Source organism: Cladophialophora bantiana (genome assembly GCF_000835475.1).
Source record: "Cladophialophora bantiana CBS 173.52 unplaced genomic scaffold supercont1.9, whole genome shotgun sequence".
NCBI lineage: Eukaryota > Fungi > Ascomycota > Eurotiomycetes > Chaetothyriales > Herpotrichiellaceae > Cladophialophora > Cladophialophora bantiana.
In genome coordinates this window covers 168,564-183,851 of record NW_015971583.1, presented here as the reverse complement: position 1 = coordinate 183,851, position 15,288 = coordinate 168,564, and the positions used below count along the sequence as shown (strand labels likewise).

The window sequence follows — 15,288 nt, the reverse complement described above, 5'->3', positions numbered from 1 at the left end:
TCGAATCAGACGAAATCAGAGTGTTGATTCTATCAACTCGGCCCCATTCAGGGTATGTACACATTTCACAGGCCCTGAGCAAACGCGTGCCGACCTGTCACTTTGAGTTGGCTCAGCTGGTCAACCCCCCAGATTCGAGGCCTACCTCCGAGAGTCTAGCCTAACGAATCAACGTGATCTGGATGGTTGGTGTATGAGGTTTGCTAACGGTCGTTCTTGCAATATAGCTTCGAACATGGCATTCTCCAACACACTTAGTGGACGCATGGAAGAACTGCGCTTCCCCAATCTGCGTTCTCCAGACGCCGAGAGCCCTTACAGCTCGAATGGTTCCTCCACGCGAGAACAAAATCCATTCTTCTCTAACATGCACTCCTCGTCGAACGATGCCCGCGCGAGCCTCCAACGTCGCTTCACGACGGACTCGAGTAAGATGCCCGTGGCCAGACCATTTGGTCAGCAATACACGTCGATGAACTCGACAGCGGTATGTCACATAGTCTTATGCAACCCTTCTTGAGATGTCAGGCTATTGTATTTGGGAGGAAACAATAGGGTATTGTGGAGTCAGATCTTGGTTGTGAAGTGAATAGGTCTCAGACCTACTAACAACAAAACGGGAAACCTTCGCTCTGACTGATTAATGATTTCTCCATCAACGGCCTGGACTACCTCACCACCTATACCCATATCTTTGCCTTTTCTCCCCCCCACAAACTTCTGGTTATTATGATGGCTGACACCGATCCACAACAGGTTAAAAACAAGCAAATGTACGAAGACATTCAGAATGCAAAGCGCAAGGCCGAGGAGCAGCTGCGGCTCCTGGAGCTTCAGGAGCGAAGCCTTCAGATGGGTGCCTCTACTCAAGACCTTGAGCGAATCTCTACCCGTTTGAATCGGATCAGTCTCAACGGTCCTGTTAGCGAACCCACCACTCCTCCAGAGTACGCCGAAAATGGTTTCAGCAATCGGTTCTCGCGCTCTAGCAGACTGTCCATGAACAGTATCATTTCACCTCCGGGTCTCAGCAAGCGAATCTCTCAATCTAGCTCTCAAGTCACCTCACCTCCACCAAATCGCCTGTCCGGCAACGGCATGTACAGTCAGTCTCAGAAGCCTTCTGCAAAATCAGTACCTGGGTCTCGAAGAGGATCTGATGAAGACGAGTATTATCCCGAGGACGTGCCCACCACTCGAGCTGCTGCTTCGTAAGTTGTCTTCCTCCTTTTAAGCCACCCTCACCTCAACCTTTCCTTTGTTCTTATACAGCGGTCTTTCACGAGCACATGAATATATGAATGAGGCTTCACTTTCATTCGCTTCACCTTCCTGACGGTCGGGTCACGTTCCGGCTCCTCAACTCTACTCTGACGTGGTTTCACCCTGTTTTTGTTATTAGCGATGACACCAAACATCTAACTTTTTTGACCTCAAGGTTGAATCGCTTTTCTATGCCAGTCAACAGCAGTCGTCATCCACAACGTCTCAGTGTGAGTGGGACTGGCGGCGGAGCATTTGGTCCAGCAAACACGACCAGTTTTCTCTTTGATGAGGACGACGATAAACTCAACCCGCTCGATTTAACATCTCCTGTTGCAAAGGCTTTTGCACAGCTCGAAGGTGACGACACGTTTCCCACGTTGACTAGTGACGGTCTCAAGGTATGACATTCACGTCGACACGTTCGACGCGTTTCAAGCCTGTGCTAACTCTTTACCAAAGCTTTCTGCCAACTCTGCTGCTTTGGATCTCGCAAATAGCAGGACTCCAGATCTTGACTGGACTCTCGGATCTCGGTACAGACCGGCTCACCAGAGCATGCCTCACACAGACTCTTCCATGTACAGGCCTGTCCTTACCAACCTCAACATAAGCAGCCCTCCTGCAGATCGTCCTGCAGATCTGACGCGTCGCAAGTCTCAGCGTCATTCTATGGGAGTCACTTTTGAAGATTCTGCGCCTCTGCCTTCAAGTCTGACTGTCTCTCGTCCAACATCTCTCCAAACCTCCTATTCAACCAACGACGTCCCGACAGTGAAGAAAACTTTGACTTTGGATACAGCTCCTACCCCTCCCAAGACGCAAGCTGAGCAACAATTTCATAACCACAACGTCAGTTTGGGACGCATTCCTGCGAACGCAGTAAACAATCGTCAGAGCCGAGAAGTGGCCAACGGATCTGTCAAGCTAGAAGACAAAAACATGCCTTCTGCGGCCCCACTGTCAAGTTTGCATGCCAGTGCAGCGCCCTTCAGCACATCTTTCACCAGTACCTCAGATTCCAGCATGATGGCTTTGACCAGTCCAACCTCGACATATCCACCCCCGCAACCATACATGTACAATATGCAAACTTTCAACGTCAACCAGATGAATCCAACCGCCGCAGCCGGACCGATTCAGCCCTTTGGCCAGGGTCAGGGACTCTATGGCATGAACAATAGCTACTCTGGTCCACAGCGTTCAGGCACTGGTCGCCGCAACCATGGTGATGAAGCTCGATTCAACAACGTCCCACTTGAGTCATATCGTGGAAGTCTCTATGAACTCTGTAAAGACCAACATGGCTGTCGCTACCTCCAGCGCAAGCTTGAGGACGGCAATGAAGAGCATATCCAAGCCATCTTTGTTGAGACTTGTCCTCACATCATTGAGCTGATGACCGATCCCTTCGGTAACTACCTCTGCCAGAAGTTGTTCGAACACTGCAATGAGGAGCAGCGCACTACCTTGATCAATACTGCCGCGCCTGCCCTGGCCACCATTGCTCTCAATCAACATGGAACCCGTGCCCTTCAGAAGATGATTGAGTTCGTTCACACTCCTTCTCAGGTCGACACTATCATCCAAGCATTGTCCCCTCGCGTTGTCGAGCTTGTCCAGGACCTGAACGGCAACCACGTTGTCCAGAAATGCCTCACTCGTCTCGGAGCCGAACGTTCTCAGTTCATCTACGATGCGGTTGGCAACTACTGTGTCATTGTTGGCACTCATCGTCATGGATGCTGTGTTCTTCAGCGCTGTATCGACCATGCGCAGGGCTTTCAGCGGGCTCAGCTCATTGCCAGAATCACTCACTGTGCCTTTGACCTAGTCCAGGACCCATTTGGCAATTATGTCGTTCAGTATATTCTCGACCTTGATGAAGCCGCCTTCACCAAGCCACTGTGCGAAAACTTTTACGGCCGAGTCCCAGCCTTGTCAAAGCAGAAATTCAGTTCCAACGTCATTGAGAAATGCTTGCGTACTGCCGACACCGACACTAAGCGAGCCATGATCGAGGAGATGCTCATGGGGAACGAGCTCGAGAAGATGCTCCGCGATTCCTTTGCCAACTACGTGGTCCAGACTGCCATGGAATACGCGGATCCTCCCACCAAGATGCGTCTTGTCGACGCCATCCGGCCCATTCTTCCCCTCATCAAGCAAACTCCTCATGGCCGACGAATTGCCAGCAAGATTCTTGGCAACGACGTTCCAGGTCGTGGCAATGCTCCTTCTAACGAGAATATCCTCGCGAGTTTCAACGGTGGCCGTGCAAATAGCCGTCGCAATGTTCAAATCGTCGGTGGTGGGTTCAATGGCATTCGCACTTCGGACGCGTATAGCTCTGCAGATATCCCGAACAACGTCACTCCCAATGGAAACACCTATGGCTTGATGGATTCAACTGTCAACATGTACAACTCCCACAATTACAACAACGATCTCAGCGCCACCGGCTACGCCAACTTCATGAATGGTTCAGTTGGCGGCTCTAACAATGTCATTTGATGATTTGGCTCCGGCACAGAGGCTCTCGACGCGCTTATGAGTCACGAAATGATGAAAATTTGAAGATTCCTTTCTGCAACGCATAATAGATCTGTGGCCTGTGTCGCCTCATCTTAATGCGTGCTTTCTTACGACTGTACCAATCCACACAATCAAAAATAGCGTTCGAATTATTTACGACAAACACTCAACGGCCCTCGCCCTGTATTATGCTTAAAAAGGCTATTCATTGGTCCAGCATCAGCCTGGCAGGAGATCAAAGACTCATGCCGAGTTTTGGAAAGAATCTAGAGCTCTTGCATGAATGATGGTTTGGTTAACCATTTTTCTTCCGTCCCACAGGTTTCCGAAACGAATGGGCTGGGAGAGTTTTCTTTTTTTTTTTTTTTTTTTCTGTGTTTTTGGAAAACCTTCATGAGAAAATCCCATCAAAAAAAAACATGTTTTCATCCAATCATGGTACCGGCACAGCCGTCTTGTACTCGCGAGCATTGACTTGGAAATGGCGCGCAACGTGCTTTTCTGAACAGAGATGGTATTGCTCACTTTGAACAGCAATGGATGCCTGACTGTTGTGCCGTGGAGGAATGGTCATGTACTTAACATACCAATGGTCTCAATTTTGGCTATGTCGCCCCCAAGGGACGTTGAGAGCCTGTACCATCAGCCAGAGACTAGACTCGATAGCTAGAAGAAATTGTATCCTAGACCAAATCCTTGAATGATCCTCATCGTCGTCAACTCAGGGGCGCTTGTAGAAGCGAGTTGCACAACGGCACTGCAGCATCCTCCTCCTACTGATGCTATGCACTGCAGCGTATTAGGGGTAAACACCCAGCCCCATTAGATGAACAAATACTGAAGCAAGACTGCCTGCGCTCTCGTCAATAAATGTTGCGGTGCCTCTCTGAAATGCGGGGAAACGCGTCCAGAATCACGACGCGTCAATTCAGGTGTCGAGGTGTGAATCGAACACGATACAGAGCGCATAAACTTGATCAACTATATGCGACATTGGCTGATTGAGATGGTGACTTTATTACCGCCTGAATTGCTGCATTTAATCCTGCGCAAATGTCCTTGCCGGCGATCGCAGATCCAAGAACTTGCGACATATTACAATGTGAGCTGAATTTGCCCAAAAGGGACATCTATCGAGCGGCCAACCCCTGACCCGAAAACCACACAGGATACCTTCCCCAGCCCTCCAGTCCTCGTGGCCTACGGCCTTGAGACTACAAGCAAGACGACGGTCGTTGTCGAGGTGCTGAGATCAAGAGAAATCCAACATGGAATCATCAAGAGCAGGGAGTGTCTCTCACAAAGACATCTGCTGTCCAAGATCTTTGCGGCCTGTATCAGCGCCTTTGGTCAAGAGAGCCAAACAGACCATTTCGACCGGACGGACAGCATCAACGCGCTCCTGGGGAATCTCCGCAAGCTCTTTGAACAGATGGTGGGCCAGAAGAAATTCGTGGCCGTCATCGAGGATGCAGATGCCTTGAGACAGCCGGGACCAACACTGCTCCCTGCGCTTGCACGGCTGGGAGATCTGGTAGATACACCACAAACAAACTGGATTGAGTGAGCACACCTGCTAACATGAGCAACAAAGGTCCCTGGATTCTCAATCATATTGACCTCGAGCTCCCCACGACCTCTCAACCTGCACAAGGCTGGTGTGCCCTACGTTCACTTTCCGCCCTATACACGCTCTGAAGCAATCTCGATCATCGTCTCTCGAGCGACGCCTCCGCTCCCTGACCCGCTCCCTGACGCGCCTGTTGAGATGGACGCGACCGCGCTGTCGAAGCTGTATGCTCAATTCGCGATTACAGTCTACGACACCTTAATATCGTCGACATCCTCTACGTCCATAGAAACCTTTCGTCGGGCTTGTGAGAAGCTGTGGCCGCGGTTTATCGAGCCGATGGTGTCTGGTCAAGAACCACCTGGGAGAGCAAAATCGTGGGACTTCGCAAAACTATTGGTGCAAAATCGTGGTCTGTTTCGATCAGAAGGCGAGGAAGCTTTGCACAATACGTTCCCAAGAAAAGCACTGCCACATGGCACTGAAGCTGGCTCATCACTTCGTCAAGATTTGTTCAAAATCGGGCCTTCACCAACCGGCGATGGAATATTAAGCGCCACAGCAACAACAGCGCCGTTAGAATCATCCCCGACCCGGCTGCCACTCCTCAAGCATTTTCCCACCCTTGTTCTGCTATCGGCCTATCTTGCAAGCCACACACAGCCAAAACATGACATTCTGCTCTTCTCCCGCCTAAGCGCTACCTCCGGCTCGACCAGCAAGAAAATCCGCAGGCTGAGGCAAACGCCAACGAAGACGAGATCAGCATCTACCCCTAGTGGGACTCCGACAAAGGACGCCGCCGCCCCGACCAAATCGCGCCCCAAGTCTTTGTTCGCTGCAGGGGTAAATCTAGGCATTCCACGACCATTCACTCTCGAGCGGCTTGTCGCAATCGTTCGGGCGGTCCATCCGCACGGCATCCCCAGTCGCCCAGGTCACGGCGTGAGTGATCGGATATACCGTGAGCTTGGGGAATTGGAGAGACTTAGGCTCGTTGCACGGGCCTCTGCGTCCGGCGCATCGACCGGGACCAGCGACGATGCAGGAGACGAGAGATGGCGAGTTAATGTAGGTAGAGAATGGGTTGTGAGTATGGGGCACATATGGGGGATGGGAGTCAGTGAGTACGAGATAGACCCAGACTTGTAAGCGACCTTGCGCCGCCAATGTGCCACAGACGCAACCCGTCCACAGAAAAGATCCCAACGAGCGTGTGAGCACAAACCATCTCCCATGTTTCGTTCCCTGCTCAAACTCGTATGGGTAGCAGCAAGGCATTTCTCCACATGCCGCCGTCTTGCACTTTACCCATAGCAGTCCCGTCCACGTCTTCACGTCGAATTGTGAAGTCTAGCGAAAACGGTTCCCTGGATGAAATGGACCGAAAGTTGGGAAAAAAAAGAAAGGAATTTCATTCCTGGTCGCCTTCAGATCCCCTTCCCTGCAGCGTCCACTCACTGATCATGTTGCCGGTCGAGATGAAGATACTCTTGGGCCCGTCCCTGACGCGGGCAATGGCGGTGTCGTCGATGGGGAAGTGGAAACGCTCCCGGCTGAGCGGACTTTGAAGAAGCCTGCCCGTGCTCGCCGACCACAGGGCCGCGCAGTTATTCTCACCGCCGCTGTCCGACGACGCTCTGAGGACGATGTTCAGTTCCGGATCGTACGCGAAGCCCTTCCAGGAATGCCGGTACTGGGGCGCGAAGGGGATGTTGAAGTCCAGCACCGCGGGACTGGCTTTGAACGAGTTCGACCTGGGCAGGTGGCACATGAGGCTCGGCTGCGGCGCGAAGCGCAGGTCGTAGATCTTCATGCTTTTCAGCCCGCTGATGAGGATCTGGTTGCCGTCGGGGAGTGCCGCGAGGCCCGTGATGAGGTCCGTGTGTTGGAGCCGCGTCGCGGTTGTTCGGCCACCTTTAGTCGGCGGCGGCGCTGCTCGGATGTCGCATAGCAGCATCTTCCCTGAGCGAGTACCGCCCATGATGATATTTCGGTCTTTGAAGGTAGCTTTCACCAGTTCGTTCGTGCCCAGCGGGTATTTTGTGAGCGGGTAACTCGCGTGGAAAAGATCCATGAGGTAGAGCCCTCGCTCGCTTGCTAGTGCCACCGTGTAGTCGCCCGGCTGTACCGCAAGATTCCGTATGTCTTCTGCAAACGACGCCTGGTGGACCAGGCCGTGTCTGTCCGCAAATGGCCCAACAGAACAAGCTCCTACCTTCACCATTGTCCCCTCTGGATGCTGGGGATTAAAGCCGTCCTCGGACCAAACAACCAGGCCGGATCCGACGGAAAGAATATCTCGAATTCCATTTGCCCTACCGATGCTCTCGACCTTCTTGTGGCTATAGAGTATGGTGGTATCGTGGCTTAGGGGGGTGGGCCAATTCAGAGAGTCTCGACCATCTAATAGTTCTCCAATCTCATAAGGTGATCTCGGATAGAAAGCGTGGATATCTGTGCAATCCTGGCGGCCATCCATCCGCCACGATCTGCAATCTCCAAAGAGGATTCCCGAAGGTTCCTCGATGCAAAAGGATCCAGACCTCAGAGACCGTCTATACTGAGGCGTCGCCGTGAGCGTACAGCCTCCCACGGCTATTGGATTCCTGACAACGACTTTCCGCTCGAGACCGGCCGCATAGTATGCTGCCACGAGCGACCCGGCACTCTTTCGTAGATGACCCAGTCGTCTGTCGAAGGTCAGGAGAGGATGTTGCAATAGCTTCGACCGCGTCACCGTGGAGGCAAGTTTCGACTGATATTGCAATTCATCCCGCCGCTGAGCCTTCTTGATTACCTTCTCTGTCCTGACCGCTTCACGGCTGTACTTGGACCCCAACGGCGCAATATGATTTGGCTGAATTTTGAAGTAGCGGTTCTTCGCGACATCGAAATAATAGCCTGGTAGCTCAGCTGGCATCCTGAAGCAATGCGGGATGATGGGATTTTCAGCCTCAGATATGGGCGATGACGATTAAGGGATGTGGAGGATCAGCTGAAGTCACTGAGACCTAGATGTTGAGGAAGGAAGCCTCTGCCAATATTTTAGAGGCACCCCAGACTATACATGAATGGCAGAATTGGGCGCCATGAACGTAGAGAAAAGTGGATGCGGCTAGGGCGCAGAAAGATGGTCAACCGGTGACGGCTTACCTCGTGCTGTGACCGTGCAAGGACCGTGATAATAATGGTGACGTTAAGTTTGCAGCGGGATCCCCAAAGCGGGAAGGTGTAGCCTCACGAGGCTGCGATGAGTGGAGACGATGACCTTTACGTCTCTATGTCCAAAAAAGGCCCCATGCACAATGCAGGGATATTAACACGCGCGAGACAGCGGCGAAGATAGTAGTCACCAGCTAACACTTAATTCATGTAGAGCGCAACTTGCTTTCTTTGATGAAGCAGCTATCTGGATGAAGATGGAGAGTTGCCACCTCGTCTTAGACTATACACCTTTACGAAGCCCAAGTTCATCATCGCTATTCTCTACCTCCTCCTCGAGCTTCTAGTGCGTCGATAGTGACCTTTTCACACCGTCTTCGCCCAATAACCTATGCATTGATGTCCCTACCAACAGAATCCCCTACAAGGATACCTCCAAATTCACTGCTGTGTTCTCATTCATCGCTCACACTCGCAAATTTTTCACTCATCTGCTGCAACAGCCGGTCATACTTTGCACTGACCTCCTCTTGGTCATCAGGCAGCTCGAACTTCATACTCCTCAACCCATGCTGAATCTCCGACGTTGTCTCCCTCACTTTCGCCCAACTCAACCCACTGCTCACAGCCTTCTGCGCCTCGTCATGGAATTGCATGAACGCTTTCATCATGTATTCCGTCTTCCAGAGCGGGCAGAATTGATCGTAGTCACTGTATCCGTTTTGTTGAAGGAAGTCATCTTTGAGCATGGCTGCGACATCGAGAATAATTTTGTCGGAATCGCCCAAGGCTGATTTACCTACGAGTTGGACCACTTGATCGAGATCTTCGGAATTTGTGAGGAGTTCTTTGATACGGTCCCGCAAACGGGGAAACTCAGGGTGATCTTTGGCGTAGAACTTGTCGAGGATGTTCGTGTATTTGCTGTATGAGAGGGAGGTGTTGACGCTGGGAAAGTGTTTTCTCTGCGCGAGCTTCTTATCAAGCCCCCAAAAGACTTGGACGATACCTAGGGTGGCAGAGGTGACCGGATCGGAGAAATCGCCTCCGGGGGGTGAGACGGCACCAACAATAGAGATACTACCGTTGCGTTCAGGAGAACCCAAAGCGATGGCTGCACCTGCACGTTCATAGAACGAGGCTAGTTTGGCAGACAGGTAGGCCGGGAAACCTTGATCCGCAGGCATTTCTCCAAGACGACCAGAAATTTCTCGCAAAGCTTCAGCCCATCGGGAGGATGAGTCGGCCATCATGGCCACCGCCTTGCCTTGGTCTCGGAAGTATTCGGCCACAGTGATGCCAGTGTAGATGGATGCTTCCCGTGCTGCCACGGGCATGTTAGAAGTGTTGGCGATCAAACACGTCCGCTTCATAATGGGCTCTTTCCGGCCTTCGATCGTGATAGAGAGTTCCGGGAAATCCATTAGGACTTCAGCCATTTCGTTCCCTCGTTCTCCTATATACATGGCACCCCTTGTTAGTTACAAGACTTGAATGGTGGAAAGAAGAGTGGAAAAGAAGGGCAACGCTACCACATCTAAAATCTTTGTCAGCAGACGCATCCATCAATTGAATGACTGGGACTTACCCGACATAGACGATAATGTCGCTGTTGGAGAATTTGGAGACAGACTGAGAAATGACGGTTTTGCCGCAGCCAAAGGCGCCAGGAATGCACACTGTGCCTCCCTGGACTGAAGGGAACAGGGCGTCGAGGACTCGTTGTCCGACGATGAAGGGCGAGTCGGCTTGTAGACGCTCATTGACAGGTCGGGGAACACGGACGGGCCATGTGTGCATCATCGGGTACTCCTTTGTCTCGCCGTTGAATTCCAATGTAAGCAGAGGCTCGTCGACAGTATAGTCGCCCTTGGGCGCAATCTTCTTGATGGTGCCTCTGGCTCTTGGAGGTAACAGGATTCTGTGTTCATTGACCAGACTGTTCTCAACCACCTTGCCCCAGACGTCGCCACCACTGATGTGGTCTCCCTCCTTCATGGTTGGCGTGAAGGGCCATTTTTTCTTTCTGTCCAAGGAAGGAACGGCGATGCCGCGGGGGATGTAGATGCTATTTGTGTTGCCGGCGATGGTCTTCAACGGTCTTTGGATTCCATCGTAGATTGTTTCCATGAGACCAGGGCCGAGTTCGACGGATAACGGTTTGCCAGTCCGCAGGACAGGATCTCCAACAGTGACACCAGCTAAACCATAGTCAATTGAAGGCAGTGGGATTGACACGAGGTACTTCACATACCAGTTTCCTCGTAGACTTGAATCGTGGCCTTGTCGGCCTCTATGCGAATCACTTCACCCACCAGTTCATCGTGGCCAACTTTGCAGAGCTCGTACATGGCGACACCGATCATGTTCTCGGCGACAATGACCGGACCAGAGACGGAAAAGACAGATCCATTCTGGTGGTCGCTGCCGACACCACTCTCTTTTGAGGCAGGCATCCTTCTGTATGTGCGAGCAGTTGTGTGCAGGGTCTGGAGTGGTTGCGGAAAGGCGAAGACAGAAGAGCTGTTGTCAGAGCTGGGACCCGCAGGCTCTCCCTCGTCAAGCTCGTCTTCGATAAGACTGGGGAGGCCAAGCTGGAGGTGGAGATATTTGAGGTCTGAGACGATAGCAAGGTCGTCGATGCTCTTGCCAGTTATAAATTCAATCACCGACTTTCTATGTCTGAGGCGAGGACGACCAAATCCAAGCATATGAAATCATCTTTTTGCAGGAAGCTGTCTAGGTGCACTTTTGAATTTTGGGGGGGCGTGGGCAGGCGGCTGCGATTAAGTTGCAGGCGCGCCTGGTGATCAGTGAGTTACGCTTCAATGTTCCGCCGACACTGGGAACGCAGTCAAGATGCTCTTTCGGTCGAGTGAGAGGAGACATGTCTATTTACCTGAGACCTGGGATCTGTCTAATACAATCTACTGCCCTCCCAACTTGCCGAACATGTCTGTGATTGACTACGACCTACGCCCTTGATACCTGATTCCTTCTGGTCCCTTGCCTCCCCTGCAGCTGCCATGTCCCAGCTTCAGCCAATGAACAAACCCCACACCCAGCAACCATCTGCCAGCCTTGAGCCCTCCTTGTCAATCACTGGCGACAGCTCAACCTCGCCACATGGCAAAATACCAAGCATCGACGAGGACCATTGGGCCGCCGGAGTCAAGAGGCAAGAGGGCCCAAGTTGTATTTGCAGGACGGAGGAACACTGGTTCTTAAATATGCGCCACAAGCTACATTGCCAGGTATCAACGAAACGTCTTATCTTGGTGCACAAAACTGTCAGGCTCAAGCAGGCTCCAACTTTACAGCAAGAAGTGGATGTGGGATGGTCTGAAACCGGCCTAGCAGCTGCTGGGAGTTGGTGCCAAAGTGGTTGGTCACCGGTGTCGGTTTGCACAAACAAGTGACGGGCGGGCAAGCAGATCAGGTGGCTCACGGCTGTTCTAGGCGCAGTGGGTTTGCTTCGTTCGTACTCGTAGAAACACTAGGCAATGGGCAGTGTTCTGCCCGCAAAGAAGGGTCGATTACTTATATTAGCCTCGAGGGTCGGTGGGTGCCGGTTGTAGTTTAGTTGGAGATACGCTGCTGCTACGGCTGCTACTGGGTAATGCTGCGGGCTGGGGCAAACTTCCCTGTACTGGCTCCGACATCAAGCCGTCCCCATCTCGTCATCTACTCCCTCTTGACTTGGGACCGCGAGCATTTCCCACTCACCACTTACTCCTCTGCAATCCGTCACGACAATTCCTAGTCTTCATCTCCCTCCACGAACCCTCCCATATTCTTCAACCTGCGAATTTCTTGCCGGGAACCCATGCTTTGAATTGGCCGAGCAACCCCGTCAACCTGCGGTTTCCCCTCTGACTTGACGTCCTGGGGCAACTGCCCCCCGATATCAACCGCCAGTGTCGTGACTTTTCTGCTCCTCTGCGAGGACCTCTGGCTGTGCCATTGAGGGATTTGGCTTTTCTTCTCCTCGACTCGTTCAAAGTGCCACCCAGCAACTATACTAGCACGGAAGGGCGTTTGGATACAGCTGCGTGGCTCTCTTCCCTCGCCGAAGGAGCCCTCGCAGTGATACTGGCGGCTTTGCCGCCACCACGAGCTGGCACACCACCCTTTCACGAACTACAACCTAATCACTGCCGACGACCCATCCACCTCGACTCACCCTGTACACTCTACCTACACAGATTCTAGTTCCCCACCCCCAGATCCATCTACAATTGAAGACGCTTCCCATTCAACTGCCATCCCGCTTTCGACCATCCCAGAAAATATCTCGACAAGCCAGCCACCTATAGAGCAGGTACAGGCTTCTCAAGAGCTGGGGAGACGCAGGAGAAGGCGATCATCCTTTGAAAGAATCGCTGAAACCGGCAACAACCCAGGTGGACCAAGTCAGGCATCGGAAGACGCATTCCAACAGCCTCGATCCGAAGGCGAACATAGGCCGAAGCGCAGGCGAACCGACAGATCCAATATGAGAGTCGATGAAGACTCGGAACAGGTATTTTCCAACGGTCATCCTGCAAGTTCCAACGGTTCCACCCCAAGGAAGCCCCTTCACTCTAGTTTGAATGGACATGTCAATGGATCTAGCCCTTCCTACACAAATGGCACCTCCAAAAAATTGGCTCCTGGCCGGTCAGCCACATACAGAGGGCATAACCGAGAAGAGGTAGTCAGAATTCTCATCCAGGGCCTGTTAGATATGGGATATTCCGACGCCGCCAATGTCTTATCAAGCGAGAGTGGCTACGAGCTGGAAAGCCCTTCAGTCGCTGCCTTTCGAAGTGCCATTTTGGAAGGTGTATGGTCCGAGGCAGAAGCAATACTGCTAGGGTCACGCCAGGATGACCGTGGTGGTTCGCTTCCGGAGGATGACCAATATGGGGAGGGCCTCGTACTTGCCGAAGGTGCTGATAGAGGGCAAATGTTGTTCTTGATTCGGCAGCAGAAATTTCTGGAGTTACTCGATCGACGAGACCTAGGCATGGCCCTCATGGTGCTGAGACAAGAACTGACACCCCTGGGCCATGACATCCACCAATTACATGCTCTCTCAACCCTGCTCATGTGTCCGCCCGAGGATCTCAGAGACAAAGCACACTGGTCAGGCACGGTGGAAGAGTCCAGAAAGATGCTGCTGCAAGACCTGTCTCGGTCAATCGCTCCCTCCGTCATGATTCGAGACCACAGGTTAGCGGAATTGTTTGACCACATAAAGCAGAGCCAGATCAACCAGTGTCTCTATCACAACACAGCAGAACCTCCGTCGCTGTACTCAGACCATATCTGTGATCGCGATGATTTCCCGTCACGGACATTTCTACAGCTGGAGGATCATACTGGTGAGGTCTGGCACGTGCAGTTCTCTCATGACGGCAGCAAGTTGGCTACGGCAAGTCAGGACCAGACTGTCAACATCTACGAAACAGAGACCTTCAAACGTCTCCATACCCTCACTCATCACTCGGCCGAGGTTACCTATGTGTCTTGGAGCCCCGATGACACCAAAATTGTCACCTGTTCGCAAGATTGCAAGGCACGCGTCTACGATGTCGAGACTGGGAGGCTGGAGGTGACTCTTGAGCACCAAAGCGTGGACCAAAACTACGGCATCACTGCCGCCGCTTGGACTCCCGACTCTCAGGGCTTCGTGACTGCAAGTCACGACCGCAACTCGCAGCTGTGTTACTGGAATCTCCGAAGTCCGAAGCGCGAGAAACCCGAGCACATATGGCCCAGGGGGTTCCGTGTACAAGATGTCGCCATCACCGAGGATGGGAACTGGCTCGTTGCTCTTGACCCTCAGAACATCATCCGCGTGTTCCACATGCACTCGTATCGGGAAGAGCCGCCTATTAAGGTCGCGGGCAAGATGACAAGCATTACTTTAAGCCGGGATGGCAGTACAGTGCTGGTCAACTTGGCCATCGGTGAGGTTCATATGATTGACTTGGTCACGAGAGACACTATTCGCAAGTTCCGCGGGCAAAAACAAGGCGAGTTTGTGATCCGGAGCTGCTTCGGGGGGGCTGCGGAGAATTTTGTGGTCAGCGGCTCGGAAGGTGAGTATTTCTGTTGGCTGTGTCCAGAGATATACTGATTGAGCGACTAGATGGCTTGATCTACGTGTGGCACAAGGAGAACGAATCGCTGATCGAGAAGCTGTCCGGGCATGGTCGGGGTCAAAGTGGTAAGGAGTGTGTGACGACTGTGGACTGGAACCCCAGAGACGCCCGTATGTTTGCGTCTGGGGGTGATGACCGTAAAGTGCGAATGTGAGTTCGTACATGTCCTTGGAATGGTCTGACGTTGCTAATGGCATGCAGATGGACCAACATGCAGCCACCAGTCGAGGAGGGCCTTCCCGGCTTTCGCACCAATCTGAAGCAGTTTCTCATCCGAGAAGAGTCAGCGCGTATCAGCGCCCTGAGATCGACGCTATAGGACAACAACGGGGAGCAAGGTATCAAGTCTTTGACCGGAGTTGGTGGCATTTGACAAGCAACCACGCGGATCTATGTTTATGCTAATGAGGGACGAATTGCACAGATATAGAGAGTTTGGATACAGCATTGCATTTGGAGGTGTCTTGACAGTGTGGTTTGTTTTGAACCGAAACAAGGGCAAGTCAACGCCTGACAGGCACTCGCATCAGGCCAGGGGGTTTTCTGGAAGGGGGATTCATTGTCGGCAGCATCGAAGCATCCAACTGAGAATGAAGCTTGGATGTG

At 52.3% G+C, this 15,288-nt stretch overlaps 5 protein-coding genes across 5 annotated transcripts; 3 read left to right on the top strand and 2 right to left on the bottom strand.

Annotated features, from left to right (window-relative positions):
• Positions 1–235: 235 nt before the first annotated feature.
• Positions 236–3,777, top strand: Z519_06358 (uncharacterized protein; the record flags this gene model as incomplete). Its single annotated transcript, XM_016764098.1, has 4 exons — positions 236–487; positions 757–1,211; positions 1,439–1,664; positions 1,726–3,777. 4 exons carry the CDS (start codon positions 236–238, stop codon positions 3,775–3,777), a joined length of 2,985 nt encoding a protein of 994 aa, XP_016619180.1.
• Positions 3,778–4,804: 1,027 nt separating this feature from the next.
• Positions 4,805–6,520, top strand: Z519_06357 (uncharacterized protein; the record flags this gene model as incomplete). Its single annotated transcript, XM_016764097.1, has 3 exons — positions 4,805–4,900; positions 4,967–5,332; positions 5,393–6,520. 3 exons carry the CDS (start codon positions 4,805–4,807, stop codon positions 6,518–6,520), a joined length of 1,590 nt encoding a protein of 529 aa, XP_016619179.1.
• Positions 6,521–6,782: 262 nt separating this feature from the next.
• Z519_06356 (uncharacterized protein) lies at positions 6,783–8,291 on the bottom strand (the record flags this gene model as incomplete). The annotated part of the gene is made up of 1 exon (XM_016764096.1): positions 6,783–8,291. The coding sequence occupies one exon, from the start codon at positions 8,289–8,291 to the stop codon at positions 6,783–6,785; it is 1,509 nt and encodes a 502-aa protein (XP_016619178.1).
• A 697-nt stretch (positions 8,292–8,988) lies between these two features.
• Positions 8,989–11,244, bottom strand: Z519_06355 (V-type proton ATPase catalytic subunit A; the record flags this gene model as incomplete). Its single annotated transcript, XM_016764095.1, has 3 exons — positions 8,989–10,006; positions 10,122–10,734; positions 10,788–11,244. 3 exons carry the CDS (start codon positions 11,242–11,244, stop codon positions 8,989–8,991), a joined length of 2,088 nt encoding a protein of 695 aa, XP_016619177.1.
• A 1,784-nt stretch (positions 11,245–13,028) lies between these two features.
• Positions 13,029–15,001, top strand: Z519_06354 (uncharacterized protein; the record flags this gene model as incomplete). The annotated part of the gene is made up of 3 exons (XM_016764094.1): positions 13,029–14,619; positions 14,670–14,832; positions 14,884–15,001. 3 exons carry the CDS (start codon positions 13,029–13,031, stop codon positions 14,999–15,001), a joined length of 1,872 nt encoding a protein of 623 aa, XP_016619176.1.
• Between the last annotated feature and the right edge of the window lie 287 nt (positions 15,002–15,288).